The sequence below is a fragment of the Ranitomeya variabilis genome, chromosome 2 (genome assembly GCF_051348905.1).
Source record: "Ranitomeya variabilis isolate aRanVar5 chromosome 2, aRanVar5.hap1, whole genome shotgun sequence".
Lineage (NCBI taxonomy): Eukaryota > Metazoa > Chordata > Amphibia > Anura > Dendrobatidae > Ranitomeya > Ranitomeya variabilis.
In genome coordinates, this window is record NC_135233.1 from 277,734,948 (window position 1) to 277,752,730 (window position 17,783).

Genomic DNA, 17,783 nt, shown 5'->3' on the forward strand with positions numbered 1-17,783 from the left:
AAATAAGAAATAATGGTTTATCTATTACATTACTTAGTTCTCTTAGTACTCGTGGGTGTATGCCATCCGGACCCGGAGATTTATCTATTTTAATCTTATTTAGCCGGTTTTGCACCTCTTCTTTGGTTAGATTGGTGACCCTTAATATAGGGTTTTCATTGTTTCTTGGGATTTCACCTAGCATTTCATTTTCCACCGTGAATACCGTGGAGAAGAAGGTGTTTAATATGTTAGCCTTTTCCTCGTCATCTACAACCATTCTTTCCTCACTATTTTTTAAGGGGCCTACATTTTCAGTTTTTATTCTTTTACTATTGATATAGTTAAAGAACAGTTTGGGATTAGTTTTACTCTCCTTAGCAATGTGCTTCTCTGTTTGCTTTTTGGCAGCTTTAATTAATTTTTTAGATAAAGTATTTTTCTCCCTATAGTTTTTTAGAGCTTCAATGGTGCCATCCTGCTTTAGTAGTGCAAATGCTTTCTTTTTACTGTTAATTGCCTGTCTTACTTCTTTGTTTAGACACATTGGGTTTTTCCTATTTCTAGTCCTTTTATTCCCACAAGGTATAAACCGCTTACAGTGCCTATTTAGGATGATCTTAAACATTTTCCATTTATTATCTGTATTCTTATTTCTTATTTCTTAAGTCAAAATGTGAATATTTGGCTGCAACTGAAGATAGTTTGTTCACCAAAGAGCTGTAGAGCAATAATAATAATAATAATCATCACATTTTTGTGTGTGTCTTTAAAGGATGAATATTGCCAGGAAAGAGGCCAGATACATGCATTTATATATATAACACACGTAATATATGCATGACTATGTAACAATGATCAGCTATTTTGTCATTTTAGCTGCTTTCACAATCACTCGTCTGTCCTCATGTCCCGTTTGCCCACAACTAGAAAATGCCTGTTCACACAAGAGGATAAAATGCTGATAAATAGTGATGAGTGATCGTGCTGGGATAAGGTGTTATCTGACCGTGCTTGGGTGCTAACTGCTGAGTGACTTCAGTGTGCTCGAATTATATGTTTGAGTCCCCTCGGCTCCATGTCTTGCTGCTCTTTGGCAATCCCTACATGTGTTGTGGCTGTCGAACAACGGCAAGACATGCAGCCGTGGGGACTCGAACATATTATTCGAGCACGCCAAAGACACTATGTGAGCACACGAGCATGCTCGGATAACACCTGATCCCAGCACGTTCACTCATCACTACTGATAAACTAATTTTTAGACCTTTATGAGAGATTGACAAACAAATTCTGGCCGATCGTGCAATCGATGCACTTGTTTACACTGGACAATGATTGGGAATATTATTTCCGTGATAAAAGGCCCTCAAGGAATGCCAGCTCCAAGAGATATCACCTGGCTGTAGTTATTGGGGGAAGTGGATAAACTTTGCTGAAGTGTATCTGTCTGTGATAGTCATGAGTGACACATAAAAGTCACTCCCCTATTTTCTTAGTAAGTAAACATAGGGGAGATTTGGTTATCAGGCCTGTGAGTAGCTTAATTAACAGCCAAGGGTATAAAGGTCCAGGGCAGAAATGCAATGTCAGTACAAGAGAAAACATCTGATTTGTGCCATTGTGCTGCCTACATTTTGCATCGTGTGCCAACAACCCAGCTGTGTCTGACCTACCATTGTATCCTGGTGCCTGACATTTAAATACTCGATATCAGGTAAGGGAAATTAGCTTTGTGGGCATTAATATATTTTGTGGAGAAGAAGGGCTCATTGGAGTGAAAATAACATGTATGCCATTGTTAAAATGAAGTTGTCCTTATCCAGCATCATAGGCACATGTCATTAATTCCTTCACTTCACATCCGCTTCAGCAAGTCCAGCCAAGTGACCATCGCCCCGGTCAGATGGAGATGGAAAAAGGGGAAAAATTAGAAGGGCTGAGCTCAAACGATATCATGAGCCAGTGAAAGGCATGGAGGGCTGACAGAACAATCAGGAGGATGGAGGGGGTGCTAATTTGCTTATGATTCTCTTGTCCTGTTGGGGAAAAAGACGCATTGTGACTATCCGGTGGGTGGAAGTCTGAGAAGAATGAATGGTAGCATGTTACCAAAAGTGAGAAAGGAGGCATTGTGTGGAGTCCCAGCAGAAAGGCAGTGTGACAGGGGGAGCGAAATAATGGAGAAGAAGAGAAAATGTTACAGGCAGTGAGAGACTCTTACACAGGGGCGAAAGAATAGAGGGGACAGTCAAAATTAGGCTACTCTAATAGACACCGGTGCGTAACACAAAGGTAGGGATAAAAGAAACAGAATAAGGAATAGTGAGTGGAGTGGGATAAAAGGATGACTCAACTCTCAAGTAAAAGGTAACAAGAATAAAGAAGAAAAAGGGACAATTTAACAGAAAAATCAAAGGACGAAATTAGGGAAAGTGTCTGCAAGTAACCCACAGAGAAAGAGATTGAAATACGCAGTCTACAAGAAGGTAAATCCAATGAGAACCTGTAACCAAGTAGCTTCCTGATCAGTACATTGGTAAGTGCTCCTAACGGGATAAATTGTCAGATATAACAGTAGGTTCCGCCATTTATTAGACAGTTTCAGAATTTGGTTGTATATTAATATATTTTTAGAGGTTTCGTGCTTTTCTGACTGCATCCATTTCTCAGCCTATATTGTGAGCACTTCTACGTTCCTTGGTAATCACAGACTCTGAAATCAGTGATGAGGACAAGTTTAGATCTAACAGTACAAAGTTTAATAACTTCAGAATCCTGCCTGTCTCCTGGTAATTACAGGTCCTAATAGCAGGTACTGGGAATATATGGAGGCTTTCTTTTCTTTATATTTTACCTTGCTTCCTATAGCTGACACTTTACACCAAAGCCACTAAAACCTGCCCTTCTTCATTCTTTACTGAATACATGGACAGCTAGGGAGTGGAGGGAACAGCCGTTGTGGGGAGTGGAAGGTCATTGAAAAATGAACTTATTTTAAGTCGAATGTCTTGAACTGGTCAACAATGCGTTCATGTGAGGGGGCACTGAGCACATATATAGTCAGAGAGTGCTCTATAGAATACTTCTTCGCTGGTCATAGATGATTCATCCCAATGCTTGTGAGTGGATGCAGAGTTTCGGAGGTTTGCTCAGCTCTCTCTAGCATGGTCGGAGTATTTTTGTGGCCATTTTTGGGCAATATAGAAGCTGGGATCAGTACAAGGTATGTTATACAATATGTTCTACTGTATGTTTTGGTATAAGGAGATAGTGCTATTTAATTTATGGGTGTTATAACAAGTATATTTTTTTATTTATTTTTCCAATTTCTAGATATAAGTAAATGGCTTAATAATTTACGTTAAGCATTTTATTGTATTTTAATTGTGGGTTTTGGGGTTTTCTTTTAGTTTATGGTTTTCTTTTAGTGTACATATATCTTATACAGTTCAGATGGAGAGCTAATAATGGCTGTGGTGGTATGATAATTCAATGATACAAAGTAACATGCCCGTTCTATTTAATAATTAATACTTCTTGTTGATGTCAGCGTGTTGAGCAGTACACCAGGCGGTGCACAGTTTCCTTAATTAGTGACAACGTACAGCACCATTTTAATACCATAGGTCAGTTCACATGGTGTGATTGTGAGGGTTGTGAAATTCATCTCTTTGGTAACCAAGTCCCAGATGAAATGTAAAAGAAATAAGTAGAAAACAAGAATATATTCTGACTAATCTCAGTTTTGGATACGGGTTGAGGGTAGGACTAAGCTCATGTTTACTCGGTCCTATACACCACATACAGTACCACAGCACGAGAAGCGCGATTCTCTATTTTTCCTTCCATGTCACTGACTCGTATTTATGAAATTTACAGTCTACAGTAAGTGGCGTCAGAACCGGACGGTTGCGGTGTGACTTCAGCTAACCACATTATGACTACCGTATTTTCCGGCATATAAGGCGACTGGGCGTATAAGACGACCCCCCAACTTTTCCAGTTAAAATATAAAATCTTCTTAAAAGTCGGGGGTCTTATTATACGCCGTATGTCGTCTTATAGGGCCGGTGACTAATGTGCCTTTTGGGGGGGAGTGGTCCTGATGACGAAGAGGGGGCATCTCATAGGAAAGTGTGAGTGGAGTATCCCCCATTACCTCATTGTAGCTGCAGTGTGGGGTGCTGGGGAGCGGCGGCGGCCACCGCCCCACAGCACAGCACCCATGTGGCACAAAGAGGAGCAGCAGCTGCCGCCTATCCCCAGCACAGAGACCCCATGCTGCAGCTACAATGAGGTAATGGGGGATACTACACTCACACTTTCCTGTGAGATGCCCCCTCTTCGTCATCGGGACCACTCCCCCCACCCACCATATACACATTGGTGTCTGCACTCAGCGTACAAGACGGCACCCGGCGTATAAGACGACCCCCGACTTTTAAGAAGATTTTCAGGGGTTAAAAAGTAGTCTTATACGCCAGAAAATACAGTATATCCTTTTACCAAATTAGGGGATTGATTGTGGGTCTCTTCACAATTTAGAGGTCCTATAGTTGTCTATGCAAAAAAAAACTCCAGCTCACCCTTTCTGTTCCAAATTTAGGAAGCAGGAGGCCACGCCACCACAGCGTTTGTAGATGCAAATTCAAGGAAAAAAGAAGACCAGCTACTAGATCCACTTGCAGATAAAGTTATCATTTTATAGTTAATCCATTAAAAAAAATACACATTGCAAAAATAAAATGAATATAGGGAGAGACCTCCGTGAAACCGAAGCATTTCGAACACCAAACATTTTTAATTTTTGTATATGTTAGAATTAAGGACACATGGAGTGCGAAACGCGTAGGTTTCAAGGAGGTCTCTTCCTATATTTATTTTATTTTTGCCATGTGCATATCTTTTTAGTGGATTATCATGATTGTATCTACAATTGGATCTGGAAACTGGACCTCTTTTTTTTCCCTTGAACTTTTGTCATATAGTTGTCACTGTGATTGCATGTGACTTTGAAGCTACAACGTGGTAACCAGTAATTTGCTTTCCCTGCCTAACAAATTGCAAGATTTCTTTCCTTGTCACAGCCATGCATAGGGACCGAGAGGGATATGGGACATAAGAGTGAAGGAGGCATATTAGGGTTAACTGCTTGTATTGTTAGATTTTTTAGTGAAATATTCAAACATATGTTCTAATTCTATAGAAAATCAATACTGTTATAATGTCTTGCTATAAACCTAAAAGGGTTATGCCACGAACACCAGTATATTTTAATCAATAGATCTTGGAATAATAATAATTTCCACAATTGGGTGTGTTTCAATAAAATGTTCCTGTGCTGAGATAATCTTATAAATGTGCCCCTGCTGTGTACTGTGTAATGGCTGTGTCGGACCTACAGGGACATGGTCTGATCATACCACATCTCCTGGGCAGGGGAGGAAGCAAAAGAGTATACAGACAGGACAGCACGGAATCACAGCTGATTCTTTCTTGGAGATAAAATATTGATTAAAAACAGGCAGGGATATGTTTTACTCACAAAAAGAATCAGCTGTGATCCTGTGCTGTAATGTCTGTATGCTCTTTTTCTCTGCCCTCATTCTCCCCTCCCCCTTGCCCAGCAGCTATGACCCCATGCTGTCCTGTCTGTATCCTCTCTTTTGCTTCCCCCGCCCGGAGATGTGGTACGCTCAGTCCATGTTCCTGTACGGTCACACACAGCCATTACACAGTACACAGCAGGGGCACATTTATAGGATTATCTCAGCATAGGGACATTTTATTTAATCACATCCACTTGTGGAAATTATTGTTATTCCAAGATCTATTGATTAAAATGAACTTTTGTTCATGGGAAAACCCCTTTAATTAAATGGTCTGTAATAGAGATGAGCTAATTGATTTGAGGAGAATCAAATTTATGTCGAATTTTACTTTCACTGGACCAGACAAATTAGAATAATTTCCAGTGCCCACCACTATTTTACACAATGAAGATAATTGCATCAGCAATAGAGAGCCATCACAAAATATAGTATAGCACATCACATAGTGTAGCCCATCACATAGTATAGTATAGCACAGCCATCACATAGTACATAATAGCACAGCACACAGTATAGCACATCACATAGAGTAGAACAGCCATCATATACAGGTCCTTCTCAAAAAATTAGCATATAGTGTTAAATTTCATTATTTACCATAATGTAATGATTACAATTAAACTTTCATATATTATAGATTCATTATCCACCAACTGAAATTTGTCAGGTCTTTTATTGTTTTAATACTGATGATTTTGGCCTACAACTCCTGATAACCCAAAAAACCTGTCTCAATAAATTAGCATATCAAGAAAAGGTTCTCTAAACGACCTATTACCCTAATCTTCTGAATCAACTAATTAACTCTAAACACATGCAAAAGATACCTGAGGCCCTGCGCTTAGTAACCCGATGTTTACCCTGGTTACCAGTGAAGACATCGCTGAATCGGCGTCACACACGCCGATTCAGCGATGTCTACGGGAGATCCAGCGACTAAATAAAGTTCTGGCCTTTCTGCTCCGACCAACGATGGCACAGCAGGATCCTGATCGCTGCTGCCTGTCAAACTCAACGATATCGCTATCCAGGATGCTGCAACGTCACAGATCGCTAGCGATATCGTTCAGTGTGAAGGTACCTTTAGGTCACTGCAATCCTCTACTTATAACATTCTCTAAAGGTACCTTCACACTCAGCAACTTTACAATGAGAACGACAACGATCCGTGATGTTGCAGCGTCCTGGATAGCGATCTTGTTGTGTTTGACACGCAGCAGCGATCTGGATCCCGCTGTGACATCGCTGGTCGGAGCTAGAAGTCCAGAACTTTATTTGGTCGTCAGGTCGGCATGTATCGTCGTGTTTGACAGCAAAAGCAACGATGGCAGCAATATTTTACATGGAGCTAACGACCTGTGAGAACGATAAGTGAGTCACCGTTACGTCACTGGATCGCTCCTGCATCGTTCTGGAGCTGCTGTGTTTGACGTCTCTACAGCGACCTAAACAGCGACGCTGCAGCGATCGGCTCGTTGTCTATATCGCTGCAGCGTCGCTAAGTGTGACGGTACCTTTACTGCCCAGTCAATGGAAAAGTTGCACTGCTGATCTTAGATATAGAAACAATGTCACTTTTGACTTTTATGGTGGGTGCCTGTCTGACAACACAAGTGTTAATTTTCAGATTTTTTCTATAGGACAAAAAAGAAAGTCACAAGACTTGAATCATATGAAAGCGACATCATGCCACACAAGCTGCTATCTATTCCTAGTTTAGCATTCTCTGCTAGTGAGCGCACGGCTACATGAAGGGTTGAATAGAATTAGTTATTACTCTTCCTTATGGCGCACAATTGCTGCCATTTTCCTTAAAGGATAAATAAACTTTCAAATCATGTTTTATATCCCCTGTTCCATATTGTTGATCAGGGGTGGGCCGGATCCTAAGACCCCAACTGATTGCTGAAACCTAGGAGCAGAAGTCCTAAGTGGTCTGCCCGCGGACCACTTGATGCACTGCTATGTATATGTATGGCTCAAGCGATCGGACATTCGCCACTTCAACTCTCCTTAAAGGACTATTAAAGTCAAAAGTGAAAAAAAAGGTTTTAAAAATATAAAAAATACACAAAAGTTCAAATCACCTCCATTAAAAATAAAACGATTTAAAAAATACTCATATTTGATATCGCTGTGTTCATAAACATGAGATCTATTAAAATATAAAATAAATTATTCCAATCAGTAAGCGTAATGAGAAAAAAAAATAAAAACTCCAGAATTACTATATATATATATCTACCCCAAAATGGTATCAATAAAAATGTCAGCTAAGGGAGCAAAAAATAAGCCCTCCCCCAGCCCCCAGATTCTGAAAAATGAAAACGCTACGGATCTCGGAAAATGACGACATAAGCAAAAAAAAATTCTCTTACAAATTTCCGAATTTTTTTTCTACTTTTTCTTTTTTTACTTGTACTGACCTGGAGAATCTCATCAGTTTTCCCATATAGTGAACATGGCAAATAAAAAAAAAAAAAAAAAAAAACAATTGTGGAATTGCGCTTTTTTTTTGCAGTTTCAATTTATGCTTTTCAGTACATCACATGATAAAACCAATAGTGTCGTTCAAAAGTACAACTCATCCTGCAAAAAACAATCCCTCATATGCCTATGGAGATGGAAAAAATAAAAAAGTTATGCCTCATGGAATAAGGGGAGGAAAAAAATAAAGCGCAAAAAAATGGAAAATTGCAAAGTCATGAAGGGGTTAATTTAGTTGTTTCCTGCTTTTTGCCTAGCTTACCGGCCACCTCCATACCCTACATCAGCAGTGTCCAGTTTCCTAGACAAGGTGTGCGCACATGCGAGCTTTTTGTTATAAAGCTTGTCCGATCCAGCGTCCCTGCGCTCCTCTTTGCTGCAGTGGAAAACTCGAACCGCCAGTCATTCAGGAGTGCGCTGCTTCCTCCCTTCACCCCAACCATGTCATCGACCTGCGGACAAGCAGGAAGACGGGAGGCAGGGAAACCGTGCGCTCGTAAAGATCAATAATGGAAACAATACTTTAACCACCATTAACAAATGTTTTTCAATATTTTCCAACATGAATACAAGTGACTGCAACCCTCATGTAATGTACAACCTGGACAATAAAGATCCCTACAGATCTCTAGATATCTCCCACCCATGCTGCCACACAAATGCCCTGGATCCGGCTCTCTCTCAGTGGTGGCTGTGAGTGACAGCTTCTAGCCCCCTAATGGCAGGAAGGAGAACGGAGATTTATCAAGTTGGAGATCGATGACAAAAGTCACATGACAAAAACATTTGTGCAACTTGCTGTGATTTTACTGTAAAAATTGTGGCTTGCAACCAGCAACAGAAAATCCAACACATTTGGAAACATTATGTGACTTTGTATCACAGTCTCTGGAGGTTGCAGGTCACAATGCAACACCATCAGAAATGATTCCATCCAATGATGTAATGTGCCAATGCACTTTCAGTGTCGTGCGACACATGTCGCCATGTAGCCCTTGCCTTAAATGGGTTCTCCACTACTAGGACAGACCCTTCTTAAACCAAATGTTCGGCCCTGATAAAATAATAAAGCCTATACTCCCCTCCCGTGCCGGCTCTGTTCCAGCGGTGTTGGCACTCGCTCTCCCCGGGGCTGTGATGAGGAGTTGTGACACGTGATGTCCAGCACCCAATCAGCGCTGGTGTCATTGTCTCCACCTTTGGACAAACTGAACATGAAGAGGAAGTCAGGGATCAGCTATAGCCCGCTCTGGGACTGCGAGTGCCAACATTGTGGGAATGAGGGAATGATGCCGGTATGGGAGAGGAGTACAGGCTTTATTATTTTATCGGAGCTGAACATTTAGTTGAAGGGGCTGTCCTAGTAATGGACAACCCCTTTAATAACCACTTTATAATAAGAGCTGGAAGGTGATTTCTATGTCCCAATTTTCATTTGCACAGATTTGATAAATCTCGTTTAATGTGTGCATTTGCTGGATCCAAAACTGTCATGCAAATTCTCATTGAGGTTTCACACTGCATTTAGTAGAACTTCATATTCAAGACTTTGTCAGGGGGTCTGTCATAATCCCCCCAAAATGGGATTCAGACAGGATCCCTAAAAGAAATTAATTGAATACAACAAGGCAAACTGAGTGCAAAGTATACAGGACACAATAGCGAGGTGCGCTGGCAAGTAGACCTAATGGAGTCCAAAGGGGCAAACTTTGTATTCCGTTTGTATCATTGCAGTCAATGGCTTTGTCAGGAGTTACTTCTTGAAATGTGGTTTTTAGGGATTGAGATGGAACCCCTCATGGAGTCTTGTAGGCGGCAGCAAAACACTATGTAAAACCGACGTATTCTCTAACAGTACTACATGTATTGGCATAGTCCATATTGATTATGTTCTCTGACACAAAAATTTTGGATGGCGGTTTCCAAATATATTCATGCTCTTATCTGTTTTATCCTCAGAGCTAATACGCAATGAACTGGGCAGGATTCTATGCCATTTTGAGTGGTGTGAACCGCCATTCCACCGGGATTGGGCGCATATGGCTCTCTGTGGTTTTCATCTTCCGTATAATGGTGCTTGTCGTAGCCGCCGAGAGTGTCTGGGGAGACGAAAAGTCCTCATTTACCTGCAATACACAACAGCCTGGATGTAACAGTGTTTGCTACGATCACTTCTTCCCTATCTCTCACATTCGGCTGTGGGCCCTTCAGCTCATTATCGTTTCCACGCCTGCCCTTCTTGTAGCTATGCATGTGGCTCACGTGCAGCACCAGGAGAAGAAGATTTTACGTCTGTCTGGCCACGACGATCCTAAAGAACTGGAAGAAGTGAAAAAGCAGAAGGTCAAAATCTCCGGCACCCTGTGGTGGACATATACACTGAGTGTGGTCTTCAGAATCGTCTTTGAAGCGGCCTTCATGTACATATTCTACCTCATCTACCCTGGTTATGCCATGATACGACTTGTCAAATGTACCGCATACCCCTGCCCTAACACCGTGGACTGTTTTGTATCTCGTCCCACAGAGAAAACTATCTTTACTATCTTCATGCTCTCGGCTTCAGGTATCTGCATTATTCTAAATGTAGCTGAAGTTTTCTTCCTCATCGGGAAGGGTTGTAGCCGCAGAAGCCAGAGGCATGGGGACTCGTACCGTGATAAGGAGCACCGGCAGAACGAGATGAACACGCTCCTAACGGAAGAGGGTTTTATGAAGAGAGCACCAGGGAGCCAAGAGAAAGAACATTGTGCAACCTCCTAGAACCAACACCTCATCACCAATGATAGGAGACTCTTGTCGGACTCGTTACTTGGCCAAAGAAGAAATGATCATTTGCAGGACAATTAATGGTTTGACTGTGAAGGGTAATGAAATGACCAACGTAAAACTGCAATATTTGCACAAGTTGCAGCAAATGCGTCCTAATTATTACAGTAAGGTGGGCACATATATTGTACCCTCGTCACCGAACCTGTCTAGATATTGTTACATCCTCATTAACGCTCGCCAACAGCCCACAATGAACTGGTGCTTATTGCAGTATTTTTTTTTTTTATAACAAGGGAAAGGGAGGGTAGGGGATTTTTTATGGGGTTGGAAGTATTAGAAGGAGGAAAACATATGTATTTGTACTGGTATAGATGTTGTTTTAATATTTTATGTGATTTAATCTAGGACCACAGATTAAAATATAAAAAAAAAAAAAATCATAAAAGTTGATGTTATTTGTCTTTTACACTAAAATATAACATAGGAGGTGGAAAAAAATCAAATAAAAAAAAAAAATATATATATATACAGTATATATATGTAAAATAATTTATACATAAAATTAGGTGAGGGAAATTGCTTAAAGGGAATCTAGCCCTAGGTTTTTGCTACTCTAAATCATACACTTGTATGATTTTTGGATGTGAAGTCCATGTATTTTTTTTACAGTTTTGCTACTCTATCTGAGAACAGCACAATGATTCCAGCAATGTTTTACTCTGTGTTCTCAGAATCTGATCTGTATAACTATAATGCCACCCACATCACTGATTGGCAGCTTTCTGCCTATTCACAGCGTACACAGAAAGCAGCCAATCAGTGGTGTGGGCGGGGTTATACAGTGCTCATGAATATGGAGGACTATATGGCAACAGGATTACTAGTCCTCTAGTGATAATCACCTGCTGATAAAACAGTGAGCCTATTAAAACTAGGCTAAGCAGTAAGTGACAGATCACTCTGTCCTTGTATTATGCTGCTCTCTGATTAGGTGTCAAAAACCTGGTGACAGATTTCCTTTAGGCACTGAGTAGATGAGTTAATCTAAGAAAGCTCCTCCTGGTATATGTGTTTCTTGAACCTTACAGGTTCCGCAATTCATTTTACTCAAAGCAGTCAAGTAAGGAATACACGCAATAGAACAAAATATGCCAACAGCAGCAGAATAAACTAAAGGTACAATTATTATATCACTGCTGTTTGTTGTTTCACAGGACCTTTCACAGTATTTGAAAACATATTAAAGACTTTATGTTCATATAGGGTATATTTCATTTAATAGGTGTGAAATCATATTGTTGTTGTGTAGATTGAGGCATTTAGCTTGCACCAATGCCAGACACAAATCAGCACTCCTCTTGAGGCCAGGTTAGTGGAGGGAGATCATGTTCTGTCCAAACAAAATAAATTAGTGCACTTCTATCCAGGGCCGGCTCCAGGTTTTCGTGGGCCCCTGGTGAAAGAGTCTCGGTGTTCCCTATAAGCACATATCACAATTCATGATGCACAGATACTGCAAAGAAATATAGGTATAGTACAATGCCAAAGATTTCTCTTACTTCTTACAGTATTATTGGCACCACATAGTGCTCCATACAGTATAATGAGCCCCATATATTGCGCCATACAGTATAATGTACCCCATATATTACTTCATACAGAATAATGAGCACCATATATTGCTCCATACAGTATAATGAGCCCCATATATTGCTACATAGAGTATAATAAGCCCCATACAGAATAATGGTCCCCATATAATGCTCCATACAGAATAGCCCTATACAATGCTCCATACAGAATGGGCTCCATATAATGCTCCATACAGAATAGACCCAATATAATGCTTCATACAGAATGGGTCTCATATAATGTTCCATACAGAATGGACCCCATATAATGCTCCATACAGATTGGGTCCCATATAATGCTCCATACAGAATGGGCTCCATATAATGCTCCATACAGAATGGACCCAATATAATGCTCCATACAGAATGGGTCTCATATAATGCTCCATACATAATGGGCCCAATATAATGCTCCATACAGAATCGACCCCATATAATGATCCATATAGAATGGACCCCATATAAAGCTCCTAACAGAATGGACCCGATACAATGCTCCATACAGAATGGACCCCATATAATGCTCCATACAGAATGGGTCCCATATAATGCTCCATACAGAATGGGTCCCATATAATGCTCCATACAGAATGGGCTCCATATAATGCTCCATACAGAATGGACCCAATATAATGCTCCAAAAAGAATGGGTCTCATATAATGCTCCATACATAATGGGCCCAATATAATGCTCCATACAGAATCGACCCCATATAATGCTCCATATAGAATGGACCCTGTCATGTTCCCAATGGCAGGGAATTAAACACATAACACGGGCAAAAACAGGACGAGCTCTAGGGTGATGGAACCTGAGCTGACCGCGATCCTGAACCTCAACACTCAACTAACAGCAGCCGGGGAACGTTCCTGGGGGGACTCTAGATGTCTCGCGCCAGCCGGAGATCTAGCTACCCCTATCAGAAGAATCACAGACCTATCTTGCCTCCAGAGAAATATTCCCACAGAAATAGCAGCCCCCCACATATAATGATGGTGAAATGAGAGGAAGGCACAAACGTAGTTATGAAAACAGATTCAGCAAAATGAGGCCCGCTTAAGCTAGATAGCAGAGGATACAAAAGGTGAACTGCGCGGTCAGCTTAAAACCCTTCAAAATACCATCCTGAAATTACTTGAACTCATGTGCCAACTCATGGTACATGAGTGGTAATTTCAGCCCACTAGAGCAACCAGCCGCAGAGAATTACATATCTGCAAGCTGGACTAAAAACATGAAAGCAAACATGAAACAGGGAAATCCAGACTTAGCTTGTCTTGAAGGCCTAGGAGCAGGTAGCAAAGGTAACAGAGACACACTGATACATTGATAGCTGGCAAGGGAATGACAGGAAAGCCAGGTTAAATAGGAAACACCCAGCCTCTGATGGACAGGTGGAAACCAGAGACCGCAACCCACCAAAGTCACCCAGTACCAGCTGTAACCACCAGAGGGAGCCCAAAAACAGAATCCACAACAGTACCCCCCCCTTGAGGAGGGGTCACCGAACCCTCACGAGAACCCCCAGGGCGATCAGGATGAGCTCTATGGAAGGCGCGGACCAAATCAGTCGCATGAACATCAGAGGCGACCACCCAGGAATTATCCTCCTGACCATAACCCTTCCACTTAACCAAATACTGGAGTTTACGTCTGGAAACACGAGAATCCAAGATCTTCTCAACAACATACTCCAATTCTCCCTCCACCAGCACCGGAGCAGGAGGCTCAACCGAAGGAACAACGGGCACCTCATACCTCCGCAATAACGACCGATGGAACACATTATGAATAGCAAACGATGCTGGGAGATCCAAACGAAAAGATACAGGGTTAAGAATCTCCAAGATCTTATAAGGACCGATGAACCGAGGCTTGAACTTAGGAGAAGAGACCTTCATAGGGACAAAACGAGAAGACAACCACACCAAGTCCCCAACAAGAAGTCGGGGACCCACGCGGCGACGGCGATTAGCAAACTGCTGAGTCTTCTCCTGAGACAACTTCAAATTGTCCACCACCTGATTCCAAATCTGATGTAGCCTGTCCACCACCACGTCCACTCCAGGACAATCCGAAGGCTCCACCTGACCAGAGGAAAAACGAGGATGAAACCCCGAATTACAAAAGAAAGGAGAAACCAAAGTAGCAGAACTAGCCCGATTATTAAGGGCAAATTCGGCCAGTGGCAAAAAGGCAACCCAGTCATCTTGATCAGCAGAAACAAAACACCTTAAATAAGTTTCCAAGGTCTGATTAGTTCGCTCCGTCTGGCCATTCGTCTGAGGATGGAATGCAGACGAGAAAGACAAACCAATGCCCATCTTAGCACAAAACGTCCGCCAAAATCTAGACACAAACTGGGATCCCCTGTCAGAAACGATATTCTCCGGAATCCCATGCAAACGAACCACGTTCTGAAAAAATAAAGGGACCAACTCAGAGGAGGAAGGCAACTTAGGCAAGGGTACCAAATGAACCATCTTAGAAAAGCGGTCACACACAACCCAGATAACGGACATTTTCTGTGAGACAGGGAGATCTGAAATAAAATCCATGGAAATGTGCGTCCAAGGCCTCTTCGGGATAGGCAAGGATAACAACAACCCACTGGCCCGAGAACAGCAAGGCTTAGCCCGAGCACACACTTCACAAGACTGCACAAAGGTGCGCACATCCCTAGACAAGGAAGGCCACCAAAAAGACCTGGCCACCAAGTCTCTAGTACCAAATATTCCAGGATGACCAGCCAACACAGAAGAATGGACCTCGGAGATGACTCTACTGGTCCAATCATCAGGAACAAACAGTCTTTCTGGTGGACAACGATCAGGTTTATCCGCCTGAAACTCCTGCAATGCACGTCGCAAGTCTGGGGAGACGGCGGACAATATTACCCCATCCCTAAGGATACCAGTAGGCCCAGAGTCTCTAGGAGAGTCAGGCACAAAACTCCTGGAAAGAGCATCTGCCTTCACATTCTTTGAACCTGGCAAGTATGAAACCACAAAATTGAAACGAGAAAAAAACAACGACCAACGAGCCTGTCTAGGATTCAGACGCCTGGCAGACTCAAGGTAAATCAGATTTTTGTGATCAGTCAAGACCACCACACGATATCTAGCACCCTCAAGCCAATGACGCCACTCCTCAAATGCCCACTTCATGGCCAAAAGCTCCCGATTACCCACATCATAATTGCGCTCGGCGGGCGAGAATTTTCTAGAAAAGAACGCACATGGCTTCATCACCGAGCCATCGGAACTTCTCTGTGACAAAACCGCCCCCGCTCCAATCTCGGAAGCATCAACCTCAACCTGAAAAGGAAGTGAAACATCTGGTTGACATAACACAGGAGCAGAAGAAAACCGGCGCTTAAGTTCCTGAAAGGCCTCCACAGCCGTAGGAGACCAATTAGCAACATCAGCACCCTTTTTAGTCAAATCAGTCAAAGGTTTAACAACACTGGAAAAATTAGTAATGAACCGACGATAAAAATTAGCAAAACCCAAGAACTTCTGAAGACTCTTAACAGATGTAGGTTGTGTCCAGTCACAAATCGCCTGAACCTTGACGGGATCCATCTCAATAGTAGAAGGAGAAAAAATGTACCACAAAAAAGAAATCTTCTGGACTCCGAAGAGACATTTTGAGCCCTTCACAAACAGAGAATTGGCCCGCAGGACTTGAAACACCTTCCTGACCTGTAGAACATGAGACTCCCAGTCATCAGAAAACACCAAAATATCATCCAAATACACAATCATAAACTTATCCAGATATTCACGGAAAATATTGTGCATAAAGGACTGAAAGACTGAAGGAGCATTAGAAAGTCCAAAAGGCATTACCAAATACTCAAAATGGCCCTCAGGCGTATTAAATGCGGTTTTCCACTCATCACCCTGCTTTATCCGCACAAGATTATACGCACCGCGAAGATCTATCTTAGTGAACCACCTAGCCCCCTTAATGCGAGCAAACAAATCAGTCAATAATGGCAATGGATACTGATATTTGACTGTAATCTTATTCAGAAGGCGATAATCTATACAAGGCCTCAGGGAACCATCTTTTTTTGCCACGAAAAAAAAACCTGCTCCCAGAGGGGACGAAGATGGACGAATATGTCCCTTTTCCAAGGACTCCTTAATATAATTCCGCATAGCAGTATGCTCTGGCACTGACAGATTAAATAAACGACCCTTAGGGAACTTACTGCCAGGAATTAATTCTATAGCACAGTCACATTCCCTATGAGGAGGGAGCGAATTGAGCTTAGGCTCCTCAAAAACATCCCGATAGTCAGACAAAAACGCAGGGACCTCAGAAGGAGTAGATGAAGCGATTGAAATCAGAGGTGCATCATCATGAACCCCCTGACATCCCCAGCTTAACACAGACATTGTTTTCCAATCCAGGACTGGATTATGAGTTTGTAACCATGGCAGACCAAGCACTAGTACATCATGTAAATTATACAGTACAAGGAAGCGAATCACCTCCTGATGAACGGGAGTCATGCGCATGGTCACTTGTGTCCAGTACTGCGGTTTATTCATAGCCAATGGTGTAGAGTCAATTCCCTTCAAAGGAATAGGAACTTCCAGAGGCTCCAGACTAAAACCGCAGTGTTTGGCAAATGACCAATCCATAAGACTCAGGGCAGCGCCCGAATCCACATAGGCATCGGCGGAAATGGATGACAGTGAACAAATCAGAGTTACAGACAAAATGAACTTAGACTGCAGAGTACTAATGGCAAAAGATTTATCAACCTTTTTTGTGCGTTTAGAGCATGCTGATATAACATGAGCTGAATCACCACAATAAAAACACAATCCATTTTTCCGCCTATAATTTTGCCGTTCACTTCTGGACTGAATTCTATAACATTGCATAGTCTCAGGTGCCTGTTCAGAAGACACCGCCAAATGGTGCACAGGTTTGCGCTCCCGTAAACGCCGATCAATCTGAATGGCCATAGCCATAGACTCATTCAGACCTGTAGGCGCAGGGAACCCCACCATAATATCCTTAATGGCCTCAGAAAGACCATCTCTGAAGTTTGCAGCCCGGGCGCACTCATTCCACTGAGTAAGCACCGACCATTTCCAAAAATTTTTGACAATATACTTCCGCTTCATCATGCCCCTGAGAGAGGGCTAATAAAGCCTTTTCAGCCTGAATCTCCAGGTTAGGTTCCTCATAGAGCAATCCCAGTGCCAGAAAAAACGCATCCACACTGAGCAATGCAGGATCCCCTGGTGCCAATGCAAATGCCCAATTCTGAGGGTC

The 17,783-nt window shown here is 42.2% G+C and overlaps 1 protein-coding gene across 3 annotated transcripts; it reads left to right on the forward strand.

Moving 5' to 3' along the window:
* The first annotated feature begins 1,545 nt into the window (after positions 1 to 1,545).
* GJB1 (gap junction protein beta 1) lies at positions 1,546 to 11,268 on the forward strand. 3 transcript variants are annotated; one of them, XM_077285001.1, is made up of 2 exons: positions 1,546 to 1,696; positions 10,041 to 11,268. In XM_077285001.1, the coding sequence occupies exon 2, from the start codon at positions 10,053 to 10,055 to the stop codon at positions 10,842 to 10,844; it is 792 nt and encodes a 263-aa protein (XP_077141116.1). In that variant the 5' UTR covers positions 1,546 to 1,696; positions 10,041 to 10,052; the 3' UTR covers positions 10,845 to 11,268. The 3 variants fall into 3 exon arrangements, with proteins under 3 accessions (XP_077141116.1, XP_077141117.1, XP_077141115.1); XM_077285002.1 differs by lacking the exon at positions 1,546 to 1,696 and adding an exon at positions 2,041 to 2,518; XM_077285000.1 differs by lacking the exon at positions 1,546 to 1,696 and adding an exon at positions 2,924 to 3,205 and having other exon boundaries at positions 10,041 to 11,267.
* Positions 11,269 to 17,783: the final 6,515 nt, after the last annotated feature.